Source organism: Cyclopterus lumpus, chromosome 4, assembly GCF_009769545.1.
Source record: "Cyclopterus lumpus isolate fCycLum1 chromosome 4, fCycLum1.pri, whole genome shotgun sequence".
Classification (NCBI taxonomy): domain Eukaryota; kingdom Metazoa; phylum Chordata; class Actinopteri; order Perciformes; family Cyclopteridae; genus Cyclopterus; species Cyclopterus lumpus.
Window position 1 is genome coordinate 1,652,269 of NC_046969.1, and position 15,256 is coordinate 1,667,524.

The window sequence follows — 15,256 nt, forward strand, 5'->3', positions numbered from 1 at the left end:
TTTTGATATATGAAATAATCCACAATACAAATACAGCGCTGAATTGACAAAACGCCCAGGCGCCGTTGAGGAGTCCCCTGTTCGTCAAGTATTTAAAAGACATTGCAAAGATTTGGAGCTCATTTATGGAGTTTTTGGAGGTGGAATATTTTGTTGTAACCCTATAGTCTATCGTTTGTTTGTGGGGTCTAATATGTATCTATCTGTGCGTGTGCATATCCGTCACCTCTACTGTTATCTTTATTCATGTTGTTTCTGCTGAGAAACAGTCAGTATTGCTGATATCTCTATTTGAAATACCTTATACATGTACTTAGTCTTGTGTTTAAAGTGAAAAAAACATTTAAAAACATTTGTCCCAAAAATGTATTTAAAGGCACGTTTCAAACGTTTTTCCTATACTTCAGCAATAACCCTCATGACTGAACACGTCTCGTGTTTATGAAATAAAATGCTCTTGAACTACAGCTCCCACAAAGCCATAGCAACGGCTCAGACTCATGGGATGTTTTCTATACGTGTGCAATGTTTCTAAAATACCATTAAGAATGGAATACTCATGTCAAATTATTTGTTACTGCCTGGTTATATTAAACAAAAAAAAACTAAAACAAGAGGTAAAGTATATGATCACAGACCACTGTTCCCATTCAAGTAGTGATTGAGCCTCACAAGACCACTCCTGAGAATGATGGTTTATTTATTACATAGTCTCTTCCTTGATCATCTTTACAGCATCCAACCATATGTTACACTTTGCTCCTGTGGCAGTGTTTCAGAGCGTCTTTCAGTGCTGCCAGCACCATGTCAACATTGGCCTTGCTGCTGTTACATCCCATCAGTCCAACACGCAGCACCTAAGACAAAATAACAACCGGGATTGAAGAAACAAGGGACTTAAGTGGAGGGCATAGTCGAGTAAAACCAAAAGACTAATGCACAGTATTGTAACGTATGTTTCTCTTACCAAGCCAACTGATGGCCCAAGCCCTCCGGAGATCTCTAAATTATGTGTTTTCATGATGTAGGCTGTAATCTCTTTCCAGTCATATCCACGAGGAGCAGCAATAGTGGTAACCGTGGGGAGTCGTGCTTGCTGTAAACAACCAGTTAAGTCAGAAATAGTACAAAATGATCTTTGTAGATTATATAATAAAAAGAAATGGTAGTGTTGAAACTGGCAACTCACTTTTTCTTTGACAAAAAGTTTGAGTCCCATGCTTTCTAGGCCAGCGTGGAAATACTCTGCCACTTTTTGATGTCTTTCCCATGAATTCTCGAGGCCCTGAGAGGAACAGAACCAGGCATGACATCATCAGAGTACAGCTGAAGTGGATTTACTACACACTGCCATGCTAGCGTCTCTGTGAGGCTGTCTTTTGAGCTAAATACTGACATGCTAATGTTGCGTAATGATTACCATGTTCATGCTAACTCCACTTATAACTGCTTTAGTCTGCTTCAAGGCAACAGCTAGCTGGCTATTCCCACTATTTATAATTGGCACAGAGGTGGAATGGTGTACTTTTTGTCCCTGTACAACGTGCACAATGGCGATCTGTAAAGAAGCGTTGGAGCTCTGGCAGAAAGTCCAAATAATTCACACGTCTTCACCTCTTCGACAAGGACAGCCAGGCCCTCCCTCAGGGAGTAAAAAGCAGTGACTGGACCTGTGTGGTGATATCTAAAGAGAGGAAATGGATAAGGACAGGGAAGCACTCAGAAATTGTGCATGTGTGGCTAAACATGAGAGCATCGAATCCTGTCGGCAGAAGAAAAAAAATAATTCTTACACTCTTGATGGCTTGCCATCACATCCCCAGTAGTTTGCAAGCCAACTCAAATCCAAGGAGAACGATACAGGCTTTGTCCTGCGGTTGAATATTTTCTGGCTATGGATAGATAAAACCTTTTAAATATAGGTTACATATACTTTAAAGTATTCCTTGTTTGTACATTTCTCACCAGGCTCTCTCACTGAAGGAGATGGGCGCTGTGCCCGGAGGAGCATTCAAAACCTTTTGGGAGCCTGTGTACAGGATGTCTATCCCTGAAAATACAAGCATCCACAAAAACAATAAGAATAATATCTATATTTGGTCATCAGAATAAATAGTTTCATCAACCGCCCCAGAGAGACTGTGAACACAGAGCAGGATTTAATACTAAACCTAGCTGGTCCATGCACAGAGGGCTCCCTCCAATCGACGCCACGGAGTCGACGAGAAACAAGCAGTTGTACCTGTGGGCACAAGCATGGCTGTTATAGCCCTCATCATCGTGACAGGTGGGATGATGACGGAGGCGTGACCTGTGATCTTACTTCAGGCACAGCTGTCCGATGCCATCTAAAGGGTGCAGGACTCCCGTGGAAGATTCTCCATGTGCGAGGAAGAACAGCACTGGTCGGTGTTTTGACAAGGCCTGCGACCAGATACCAGGATGAGCACACGGGACTGAACGTATTTGAGTCACCTGATGACGGAGTCGGAGAGATACCTGCTCAATTTCTGCATTCGTGAAGAAACCGCCAGCGGCCGCCACGATGGTGTTTACTCTGGCTCCTGTCGGGTTAACACACGTGTTAATGGGGCGGAATCACTTCAGTTTATTTTATAACTATTATTGTATTGTGTTATCATTGTCACCCTTGAAAACGAGCCACACCATTACACTGGCTGTTCTTTCTTTATGATGAACTGTAGTTTTACTTTGAACCAATCACACATACAGTACATCATGCTGTGGCTGTAAATACTAGCGAGACAAATGTGTATTAATCCACCGCTGAAAGTAGTCCCCAAAAAATGCACCCGGAACAGGGAAAGTCTGAACATATTGAGGGCTGGACCAATGCATTGTTGGTTTTGGTCTTTTCATGGGACTTCTTGACAGTAAAATATAGAAAAGCAGCAGCCTTGCCTATCCTCTCAGCCATTTCTGCGGCTCGCTCTCCCCATATGCCGTTGACCGCGGTCAGCACGCTCTCCCCGGGCTCCACGCTGTTGAAGATGGCGCACTCCATAGCGGTGTGGCCGGTGCCGCTCACAGCCAAAGTCATGCTGTTCCGAGTCTGGAAAATGTACTGGATTCCACTTTTGATGTCACTCATTATCTGTGACATATTACCAGCAAAACAATGGGGGGGGGGGGATTTAGTTTGAATAGAAATATAGAAATATATATATATAAATATATATATATGTTCTTACTTGGAGTAAAAGTAGCAACACAAAGTGTGAAAAGTCCTGCATTCAAAACATACTTTACTTAAGTATTCTCAGCTAAATGTACTTACACTATCAAGGTTTTTTTAATGCATCATAGTTCATTAGTTGGTTATTTGTTTTGTGTGTACAGGACAGAGATATAGAGTTAAAACTACACTGAAGTACAGGCCACAAAGTGAAGGCACTTACACCAATGTATGATAGATGCTGCATCATGTGTGTTAACCCCCCGTGTTACCTCGAATATCTCTGGATGCATGTGTCCAATGACGGGCAGGGCCCCGGCCTCCAAGATCCGCCGGGGCACATTGGAAGGTCCCGGTCCAAACATGTGGCGGTGAGGAACCGCCAGTGGTTTCTGCAGGCACATCGGTGGGGGCACGGAGACGGGCGACATGTTCCCACGGGCGCAGTGGACACCACTAAGAGCCGTGGCAGCAGGTACAAGTAAAGCCCCAGCTGAGCCCACCCCCTCTATGTGACCAGTGAGGTCCTCCGGCCAGGAGTCTGTGTCAACATTGCCTGCTTTCATCACTGAAGATAAGGGAAGTCACCCGGCATGTTAATGTTAACCATTGATCACAGACTCTCCAGAGTCCGGCTTAACCATCGAACTGCTGCGCTTTTGCCCCCTAGACGGAATGACGTGGCCTGACGTCTTTGTCCACAAACTTACAAGGGTTCTTGTTGGCCTCCATTTTTAAATCGCTTCAATTTGGGTTCTGATAAGATCAATAGATGTACCATACATATATATATATATATATATATAAATGTGTGTATATATATACACACACACACACACATATATATATGTATATACATATATACACATAAATATATACACATATATATATGTATGTGTATATATATGTATATACAAGTATACATATATATACATACATACATACATATATATGTATATACATACACATATATGTATATACATACACATACATATATACATATATATACATACATATATACACATACATATATATGTATATACATACACATATATGTATATACATATGTATATACATACACATATATATACATACACATATATATACATACACATATATGTATATACATATACATACATATATATATACATATATACACATACATATATGTATATATATACATACATATATATACATATATATGTATATACATACACATATATGTATATACATACACATATATATACACATACATATATATATACATATATATACATACACATATATATATATATATACATACATACATATGTATATATATATATATATATATATATATATATACACACACATATGCATCTCATATGTGAGCATCTCATCGTGCGTCTTTCTGTCTGCAGCTAATCTTACATACTACCGGCCCCATCCGCCTAATATGTTTTATGCTCATGGTTCTCTCGTGTTTAAAGCAATTCACACTTTTTTTTTAGAATTGACTGTTTTATACTGTAATGACTCCTCATGATTCATAAGCAATCAATCTATAAGGATGCTGCTTCTAGTCTGTGTGTGTGTGTGTGCGTGTGTGTGCCTGTATACATGAACATTGTGTTGCAATGTGCGCTCCATTGAAAGCTTTTATTGAAATTAGAAGGTGTTTTTCCTGAATTATGTTACATCTCACATACCTCGAAGCCAAAGATGGAACTCTTTTTCAGAAAACGCATTGTGTGCTCTGAAGGAAGTGAGTCCTATTTTCTTTTGCAAATCCAGATAATTACAGATAATCCAACATTGGTATGAATGAGCGTGCCAAGCTTGTCTGAGGCCTGAAAAAGAAGGCCCTGTTGCGAGAGAGATTACGAAAACATCATGGTCACAATGACTTGGATATGTGGAGGTTTATTCCAGCTCGTTGGTATTGTTTTACAGTTGGACTTGACTTCTCCTCGGAGGGATGAGGAGAAGCTTCCCCAGAGGCTTGGGGCAGAAGGAGCCCTCTCTGTACACCAGCTGCCCCCTGACTATGGTGGCACACACCACTCCTCGCAGTGTGACGCCGAGGTAAGGAGTTAGCTGCACACACACACACACGCACACACACACATAGGATCATAAGCTCAGTCACTTTAGAAGAATGCTCCTCACATCACTTGTTCAATTAATGTGGCTTACCTTGTTTTTATGATGTATGCTTGCTTCTTTAATCTGTGAAGAAAAATTAAATGAATACAGTGAAAGCATGAAGCTCCTCTCCGTCCTAAATATGGAATCAGATTTCACACTGACCTCAAATTCTCTCTCTGGGTCCCATACGACCAAGTCGGCGTCGTGGCCGGGGGCCAGGCTGCCCTTGTGGCTGTCGAGGCCACTCAGCTGGGCCGTTTCCCGGCTGAGGAGTCTCGCCACATCGGACAGCTGAAAGCCTCTCTTACTGGCTGAGCTCCAGAACAGAGGCAACCCTGCGAATGGGAGGAGAGATGATTGACAGGCCTGTAGACAACCGTGTTGACACCCTCCAAATATGTTGGCTTTGTCTCCTGCGTTTGTGGAATTATTTCAAAAGTAAACATTGTGGATGGGACTCGTCCTGGTGTCAGACTTTGACCCCCCCATCGAGTCTGAACAGTAAATGATTGTTCCGTCTTCTGAAGATGGCACTCGGCTCCTGTTTACCTCCCTGTGAACTTCGCCCGGTCTGGTTGATTGACAGATGGATTACGGGTGGGAGGCGAGCGACTAATCCACGCAGAAAGAAAACCGTGCATATAAATGTCCTGTAATATTGAGCCAGTGTCTCTTTCAGGCTTCCACAGCTCTGGGATTTGTCGTGTAGAGACAAATCCCAGAGCTGCTCCATTGACGGGGGAATAATGCGAGGAGAGCTATCCGATTCACAGCTCAAAGCCTCGGAAAGCCAATTCACAAACAGAATCCGTGTGGCAATAAGCGTGCGGCAATAAGCGTCCGGCAATAAGCGTGTGGCAATAAGCGTCCGCCAATAAGCGTGTGGCACGTGACGTCTCTCAAGTGGCTCCCCAGTGAACCGGCGAGCTGATTACCGATTCAGTTGGAGTGGGACACCGATGAGTCGATGACCTTTTGACACCATTTTGAGACGGAGCGTGATGATGTCACATCAAACACTTACCTCCCCAGGGGTTTAGAGAACCTAAGACAAATGTAGTGTGTGTGTGTGTGTGTGTGTGTGTAATCGTTGTCAGTGGTCCATACCAAACTGAAGAGAAGAAATGCCCCCCCACGCCTCAGTGAAGTCTCCGTTATCCAGCTTCTTCAGGTCTGGGGTGCAGGGTGAGTGATCCGACACCACCATGTCGATCTGCCCGGCTTTCAGCGCGGACCACAACTGCTCCTGTGTTTGTGTGTGTGTGTGTGTGTGGAGGGAGGGGGGGGGAGACAAGACAAATCCATCATCTGCGAATGATCAAAGGACAACAAAGCCCGGTCACCCATCTGCTGAGCTTCCTCTTCCGTTCACCTGGTTGGCAGATCCTCTAATGGGGGGGCAGCACTTGAATTGTGTGGCCCCCACCGGTATGTCCTCCGCACACAGGCTGAGGTAGTGGTGGGTGGTCTCCACCGTCAGGGGGGCTCCGGCCCGCCGCGCCTGCTGGATCAGCTCCAGTGGCCCGGCAGAGGACAAGTGGACGATGTGGCACCGCACCCTGAAGTGGAGAGAGTTGGCTCAATGTGACATCACTGCTACACATTATATATATATATATATATACATACATTTAGAATATGGGTAGATGAAATCAAGCATTCTGATTGGGTGAGAGTGAGTCAAGGGGTGTACTTTATTGTCCTGTACGCCTGTTTACATTTATCTGAGCGTTCCATATCAGTGAAACTCAAAATAACAGGTAGATTTTGCGCGGCCGTTAGTTTCATTTCAAGCTTCAGTTACCAAACATGTGCACTTTGATATTTTTGGGGAATGACGTCGTTCTGCGTGCATTTGTGATTCTAATTTATTTGTAAATCCTTCCGCGTACATTTGTAAATCGAACATATTTGTAAATTGTTCTGTGCACATTTGTAAATCTCTCTGTGTGCATTTGCAATTATTGAGGCTGATCTGACCCCATACAGGTGTATTGTATTGTCATTTTTGTTATTTTAATGGCAACTTATATAAAATGAGTGAATGAGTGAATGAATGAGATGGTGCGAGATCTAGCTAGGCTAACAAACGTGATGTTCCCAATGCCGTTTGTCTGTTGCATAGCAACAGCCCCGCACATGGGGACTATTTTCTCTCGGCTACTGAAATGTGATACACAACATTTGGTGGCTACAACTATTTTGTGCTGAAAGGCAGCTTACTATTTACTTACTATTTATAATGTCGCTGGCAACCGTATTATAAAAGCAATAAGGTCCTCGAGGCAGTATGGTATCGTCAATAATGTCCTGTTCAAGGGTTTGCTAACAACACCCTTGAACAGGACATTATTGACGACACAGTCCTGCCTCTCGTACCTTAATGCTTAAATATATTACCAATTGCTAGCCAGAGTGATGTTATGGTTAATATGCCGCGTTGCTGATCTTACTGGTACTGGAGGCAGAGCTCTGTGACGGTGCGAATGGCCTCTATCTCCATGACATCGGGTCTGGACTGCAGAAAGGTGGAGTACTGACAAGGGTCTGGTGGTGCAGGCAGGGGTTTAGATATGATATTAATACTAGGAACCTCCATGTGTGGATTAGCAGATAGAGCTTAAATGATGCTGTTTAAAAGAAAAGTGAGAGGAGTTTTAGATGTTGTTAGGAAGAAAATCCCAATCTTGACACGTTAAGTGGTTGACTCTCTTAATGCGTCACATACTTTACTGAAGAGATAAAATGATGGATTGTTACCGCCATTCTCTGGTGGTGTCTGCTGAACGTCCTTCTCTGCGTGAAACTAAAGGGAGACAATTAGAGCAGAGGACACGTCAGGGACGGGATGGCTCTTTATTTGGGGCTTGGTTAGGGAAGATGCTGCGGGGGCGGGGCTAGGTATGTTACCAGCAGGACACTCGCCGTGCCTTGCAGCTGCGTCATGGCTGCGTGCAGATCCCGCTCCGTCACGTGCGGGAACTCCTCCACCCCGCTGTGGATGAGGAAACACTTGAAGCCCGCCACTCCGGCCTGGATCATGGGCCGAAGCTCCAGCTGCAAAAAGGAGAGGCAGCCCCATCGTTTTGTTTTTGTTTTGTCATCCGTCTGTTTCAGAGTTCAGTAGGATCGTCACAAAGGACCTGCTGAGTTCTTTTCTGGATGGGCTAGATGCCTCGGTGCCAAGCCTTCTACAGCTGTACAAAGGTGTTGCATCGAGCAAGAGATTGCGTCTGAGCGGTGTTCTGCAGTGTCTGCAAAAGGAGGTATTTACAAAAAGTTTCTTGTTAATGCGTACTATTATGATTATAGCTTTGGTATCGCATTCATCTACTCTTGCCTGTTTTTGTAGGGCACAAATCAAAACCAAAGAACAGCTGCCCTGCTTCGGCTCTCGTGCTATCTATCAGAAGATTCCTCCCAACATAATCTGGATGTGTGATGTAATACACTGACTGTATTTACACATTTACTACACTGAATTGTTGTAATGCGACACTGGTCAAATTGTTCATGTTCATTAGCGTTTTTACCCTAAAGCCACACTCATTTTTACAGAAATGTTGTAAAATTGCAAACTACCTTTTTCAATAATCTCCTTTACGTTGTTTGTTTTACTCTCTGAACATTGAACTAGTAATGTTTTAAACAACCTTTAGTCCTACTCTAAAACAACACACTGAACACACAGAGAGAGGGGAACATCTCATTGATCGGTTCAGTCTGGAAAAAACCTTATTGGAAAAATCTAAATTATTTGTTTTAGTCTATTAGAGTGACATTTCTGTTTTTAATTTGGTGATGCCGGTTAAGATATGAATGTCTCTATATGTTTTCAGGTTCATGGAACCCCTTGATGTTGTAATGAAGAGAATGCAGGTTGGACTCTTGATGGGATACGAAGGCAATCTGCAGGATTAATTTCCTTTGGACATCTTTAATGTGACTGTGGTAGCAGAGGAGAAGATCATCTTACACAACCTCAGAGACGTGCCCACAGGCTTTGCCATGTTGATGGGCTCAATCTACTGCCTCAACCTGGAGTAAGATTAAATACACCTTCGAGTTCCTTCAGAAGGTCATCATGAACATCAAACCGGACCAATACTCAGCAAAAATACATGCGCTCAGAAACAAACTGCTTAGATATAGCCTGTAAAAAAGGGAATGCACATCTCAAGCAGTTCATGTTTTAACAGGAATTTACAAAGGTTCTATGGGTCTTTTTTAATAAAACAAGCACACTTGCAATTATCAGTCAAGTCACTTAATTAACTTTAGTTTCTTAGTTGAATCAAATGAATTCTTCAAGTTGAGTTAACTTGCATTTTCAAGGCAGCAGGTGAACGTTTGCAAGTTTAACTGGCTTGAAATGTTTCACAGTGTGTGTGTACCTGATTACCAGGAATCACGCCTCCCCAGAAGGCCGTGTCCACAAAACACTTCCCTGTGGCCTCAAGCAGCTTCTCCTGGAAATGTCCAACTGTGGTAGTTGGAGGAATGCTGTTTCTGTGGGAATTTAAACCAGAAGAACTCACAGCTGGCAACCGCACATCTAATTGCTGTCACACACACACACACACACAGAGCTTACAGCGGCATGTCCACAATGGTGGTCACCCCTCCGGCTGCAGCAGCCCTGGTGGCGGTCCAGAAGCCCTCCCAGGAGACTCGGCCTGGTTCGTTCACGTGCACATGGCAGTCCACGATGCCGGGCATCACCACGCTGTCGCCCACGTCCAACACCTGCCATCACCACAACGCCATTGTTTTTGAGTGCATTAGATTATTCGGAGGGTTAAATCCATGCATATGGGGGGGTATCCTAAAAACCAAAAAGAAAGAACAAAAGTGAGCCGGCTCACCTCACCTCCGGAGAAGTCGCTGTCCGAGAGGATTTGATGGATCTTCCCATCCTTGACCACGATGACAGCAGGGCGGACTCGGTCACCGAGCAGCACCCGCTCACTCCTCACAGCCACGACCGTCGATCCCAGCTCCATGTCCGCCTTCACCGAGTGACCGGGACACGAGACTCTGCTGCTACACCTCACATGCGAACCTCGGACGAGTCAGCGGCCGCGAGGCGCCACCCCCCTCCTCTCACTGCGGTCAAGCCAGCCTCCACTTCGAAAAACACAGTCAAGTCAGCCCGCACGGTTTTTTTCAGTACACGTATATACTAGGCATTACGGTACGAGCGTGTAAAACTGACTTCAAAATAAGAGCAAACTTCCGGTGAACGTGATATGATGAAATACGCCTTTAAATACAGATACAGTAATAGATTAAACTAATCATGAATGTTATGAATGATTAATAGAATAGAATAGGAAGGTAACTCTTCCAATATTGGGACATTTTGATTTTGAATTTCAAAATAAAAGATATAGAAAATCACATTCATGAGCAAACATGTCTCTAATTTCAGACTAGATTTAGAAGGAAATGGTGCATAGTTAAAAACTAATGACCCATAGTTATGACCTCATTCCACTGCTGATGTATAGTAGACCATCTCAGGATGTCCCTCAGAGACAATCAGGACATTCTGATGTTTCATTTTAAAATAGGAGCCTGTCAAAATCTCCTTTCTGCGCTTACTTCAAATAAGTTCACGAGACCATTTATGCCTAACTTTAGATAATATTTAAAAAGAAATGGTCCATAGTTATGAACTCATTCCACTTCTGATGTATAGTAGACCATCTCAGGATGTCCCTCAGAGACAATCAGGACATTCTGATGTTTCATTTTAAAATAAGAGCCTGTCAAAATCTCCTTTCTGCACTTACTTCAAATAAGTTCACGAGACCATTTATGGCTAACTTTAGATAATATTTAAAAAGAAATGGTCCATAGTTATGAACTCATTCCACTGCTGATGCATAGTAGACCATCTCAGGATGTCCCTCAGAGACAATCAGGACATTCTGATGTTTCATTTCAAGATGAGAGCCTGTCAAAATCTCCTTTCTGAGCTGACTTCAAATCAGTTCATGAGGCAATTTATGTATCTTATTTCTGACATGGTGTCATCCTTATCGCCCTACTTAACCTTCTTCTTTGGAAACAGCAGCACCCACCACGCACAAACCAAGACTGGACTCAACGGGCAGAGGAGGATTCCTTCGAAGGGTGCAAAACATTGTGCATATAGACTTTCTGAAACCCTTTTCCGTGGTTAGACATCTGAACCATCTGTGGGTAAAAAGCTCTATCCATTGACTTTAATTATTATTATGAACAAGTGTCTGTTCATTAAAATAAATAAATACTTAAGACATTTAAGATTTTTCACATTTCGTGTTTTTTTTCCAATGAAATTCAAAAGTTTGATTTCCTTCCACATAGACCAACTCAAGTTGTCTCTTTCTTGAGCTAATTTAAAAACCATGCAAGTCAATTTACCTCTAATTTCAGATTAGATTTGAAAGGAAATTAGGGTAAATTACTATATAATTTCACTTTTTACCAAACAAAGGGACTCACCCATTAGATGGCTATACCACATTTGAACTTGATGGTGTAATTTCTTTTTTCGGGGTTCTAAAATATTTCCCACAATTGTTGTGTGTGTGTGTGTGTGTGTAAAAAGGTGTTTGTAGATAGGTAGTTGTGGAGGTAGGTGTCTCTGTGTGTCTAATAATTATGACCATAGTCATTGTTTTTACTTTACTATCTACTGATAATTACATAAATGAACACAGGAACATATTATGAGCGTAATGAACAACATCAGGCAGTTAGGGGGATTTCAGAGACAATTAGGAGCTCAGGGGTCAGTCAGAAGAGTTCTCTACCAGGATTTCTGTGGAACCTCTGCAACCTTTTCAACTTTATCTTCATCCACAGACGTAGTGTCATTCAACAGACAAGCATTATCTTGTAAGCAAGCAGAAGCCCAAATTGTTGAGTGTCATTTATTATTATTCATCCACCGTCATGACTAAAACACCACTCAAACACTCTACCCTGCTGCTCTCCTCTGCTCACCACCACCTCTCTCCCAGAGACAGCCCGCCACTGTTTTTTACAATTACCTTAAAGTATACCAAAAGAAAGAACAGCAAAAGGAGGAGGAGTTACGGCAATTTGAATGATGCATGTGGTCCATACTAGAGGAATTTAATGAAGTGCATTTTTGGCCTCTAACCTCAACAAATAAGTTATTGACAACAATCACTGGCGTGCCAAGATGTCCAAGAAAGGGTGAGCACCATTTTAAGACACTTGTTGGATATTTCTTGTAACATTACACATGCATGCAATTATGTAACTATGTATGTTGGTTAGGCCTATTTAAGGATGTTACCCCTTGTATCAATTAAATATCAGATTTAGCATATTATAAATTGTCTTTTGATTGATGACTATGCTATCAGATAATAATTTATGAAAATCTACAGATTAAGCCGACCTGTGTCTTGTTGTTTTTGTCTTTCGTCGGTTATTTAATAAACAAAAAATTAGTATCAGTATCAGTCTTCTTTTTTTTTAGCAGGCTCAGTAAAGGATTTAATTAATTTGTATCAGATAGTACAACAAAATATAATGAATCCATTGGTACCAATCATGCAAGGCAGTAAGGCAAAGGTTTGTCACAGAAGTATAGGAGTCACGTAACCTCTCCCCTTAACATATGTTGGGGTACCCAAGCGCCTCTTCTTTATAGAAATACCCACTTTATGATAATCCCATGCAGTTTTGGACAAACACATGCAATATAAATGTGTTGTTTTGGCATATTCTAAAAAAATATGTATTTGATTATTTCTGCACACCAGGAAGGATCACTCTGGTGGATTCAATGAGTCCAATTGCATTTCTGTGAGATTTGGTGAAAGATAATTACAGCTTCATGATACTTTATATTATACAAACCTACAACATTATATATAGTATGAATGGCTTTTCTAAGTATATTGATGATGATGTCATTTAAAATAAATGCAAATATTTTTTGGAGAATCTGGGTACTATGCATGCTTCGGATAAGACTATGCTATACTAAGATTGTAATCTTGGGTTAGATCATACCATTGAAGAAGTTAACAAGACAACAAATGATTATCTTATTTAATTTTTTTATAAATATAACCAATTTTATAACCATTTTCTTTGCAAGATAGAATAATACACAGCCTTACTGAGTTACTAATGTAACCATTATTCCATATATTAATGCATGATATATATCAATAAAATGTATGCGGTCGTCATTAAATCTTTACCCTTTTTAATTATAGAGTATACACATTCAAGTTATTTGGGGTGAGTAAACTAATCTTTCGACTCTTTTTTTTTTTTATACATATGAATGTAATAACTAATGACTAACTATACTCTTGACCATTACTTTTGCCTTTTCTTCTATAGAACAAAACCAAACAAATCACAACAGTGCACATTGCGGAGAAAATTCAGGAGATAAAAAACAACAAAATGACTCCCCCGGACAAAAAAGACTTCTGGAGAGAAGTGTGTACTGCACTAAGGATTCCCAACAATAATCTCAATCGTTATCGACTTCGAAAGTCACATGGTTTTTTAAAGGTGTGTACATGATTACATTTTGATTTACATTTTGGTTATTTAAAAAATACATATATAAAGAAACTGAATCTGTACAGTTTGTGCATGATTGTCTATACTGTAATACAAAATACAATTTCTTCCTGCATATATGTAAATGTTTCCTTTTTGTCATGTCATATGTTCAGTATATAAAATATTGTTATGTATGTCAACCAAGGGCAATAAGTAGGGATATATAATGTAACGCATTACTATAAAACACAGGACATATTTCCTTTTGGAAGACATTTTTTTCATTCTAAACAATTATCTTCCCTTGAACAATTACTGTCCCTATCTTATATGTGTTTATTTATACCATAATTTTTCCATTTGGTGGGTTATATCTTTCTGGTTAGCTGTAGTGTGGAGGGAGGTATATATATATATATATACATATAATTACGAATTTAATGTTTTATTCTTTCTTTCAAAGAACACGGCCGATGTACCATCATCTCCCGTGACTGTAAACTCAAATGACGATGAGGATGACGATGAGGATGAACATAAATACCCTCAGCAGGTCGGTCATTACTGAGTTTGATTTGCTTAACTTTATGTTGTAAGCAAATATTAATGGGTTGGTGTGAATCATATGCTGTTAAGCTCTTCAGATATTACCGCTATAAAAATGCTGTCCATTTACCATGTTTACATCTGCTGCAGTGTGCACACAACGTGTGTGTGTATATATATATATATATATATATATATATATATATATATAGCATAGTTTATACAATTATTAATTACATTATGTTTAACATGTATATTCCTCTTTAACATCTTTTTTATAATTATCTTTCTATATATATCTACAGCTAGGATTTATATGAATGACACAGACAAGAAGTTATGGACATATATCACAATACTAATATCATTAACATTACATGGCATGGCAGAGCAATAACATGTGCGTTTTCATCAGGGCACTAAAACAGATGAAGACGGATACATAAAAATACAAGTCCCTCAGAAGCCATCATTCTTTTTCATTGAACATAAAGAGTGGCTTTTAATTTTTTTAAAAAAGACAAAAAAGAGGGCTGAAAGGACTGGAATGGACGAATATTATCTCAAGAGGAATTTCGACCATTCACCCATATTGCTCAATTGCTTTTAAAAGGCACAGACTCAAGGTGTTGGGATCAAAACGAGAAGGACCTGAGTTCTGGTGTCTAGGATACTGTCGTTTTGAGGACTGCCCCATCACTGTAACCGTTACTGTGAGTAGCGAAGAGGACTTGAAGGCCAAAGTCGAATTTCAAGGAGGGAAGACCTTACACAACTGCACCGAACTACAAAGAAGACCAGTGAGAGCCAGTGACAGGGTAGAAATAGGCAACGACT

At 40.9% G+C, this 15,256-nt stretch overlaps 2 protein-coding genes across 3 annotated transcripts; both read right to left on the minus strand.

Moving 5' to 3' along the window:
- Positions 1–749: 749 nt before the first annotated feature.
- agxta (alanine--glyoxylate and serine--pyruvate aminotransferase a) lies at positions 750–3,651 on the minus strand. Its single transcript, XM_034531207.1, is given in 11 exon segments — positions 750–857; positions 968–1,092; positions 1,186–1,285; positions 1,615–1,684; positions 1,794–1,892; positions 1,966–2,050; positions 2,172–2,242; positions 2,312–2,424; positions 2,500–2,564; positions 2,923–3,115; positions 3,469–3,651. Coding segments are annotated over 11 exon segments (1,188 nt in total). The 5' UTR covers positions 3,628–3,651.
- Positions 3,652–4,819: 1,168 nt separating this feature from the next.
- zgc:103559 (uncharacterized protein LOC494056 homolog) lies at positions 4,820–10,483 on the minus strand. 2 transcript variants are annotated; one of them, XM_034530791.1, is made up of 11 exons: positions 10,194–10,483; positions 9,918–10,069; positions 9,718–9,832; positions 8,234–8,380; positions 8,084–8,129; positions 7,777–7,870; positions 6,696–6,882; positions 6,431–6,569; positions 5,486–5,658; positions 5,372–5,404; positions 4,820–5,272 (listed from the first exon to the last, which is right to left on the minus strand). In XM_034530791.1, exons 1-11 carry the CDS (start codon positions 10,236–10,238, stop codon positions 5,123–5,125), a joined length of 1,281 nt encoding a protein of 426 aa, XP_034386682.1. In that variant the 5' UTR covers positions 10,239–10,483; the 3' UTR covers positions 4,820–5,122. The 2 variants fall into 2 exon arrangements, with proteins under 2 accessions (XP_034386682.1, XP_034386681.1); XM_034530790.1 differs by having other exon boundaries at positions 10,189–10,483.
- Between the last annotated feature and the right edge of the window lie 4,773 nt (positions 10,484–15,256).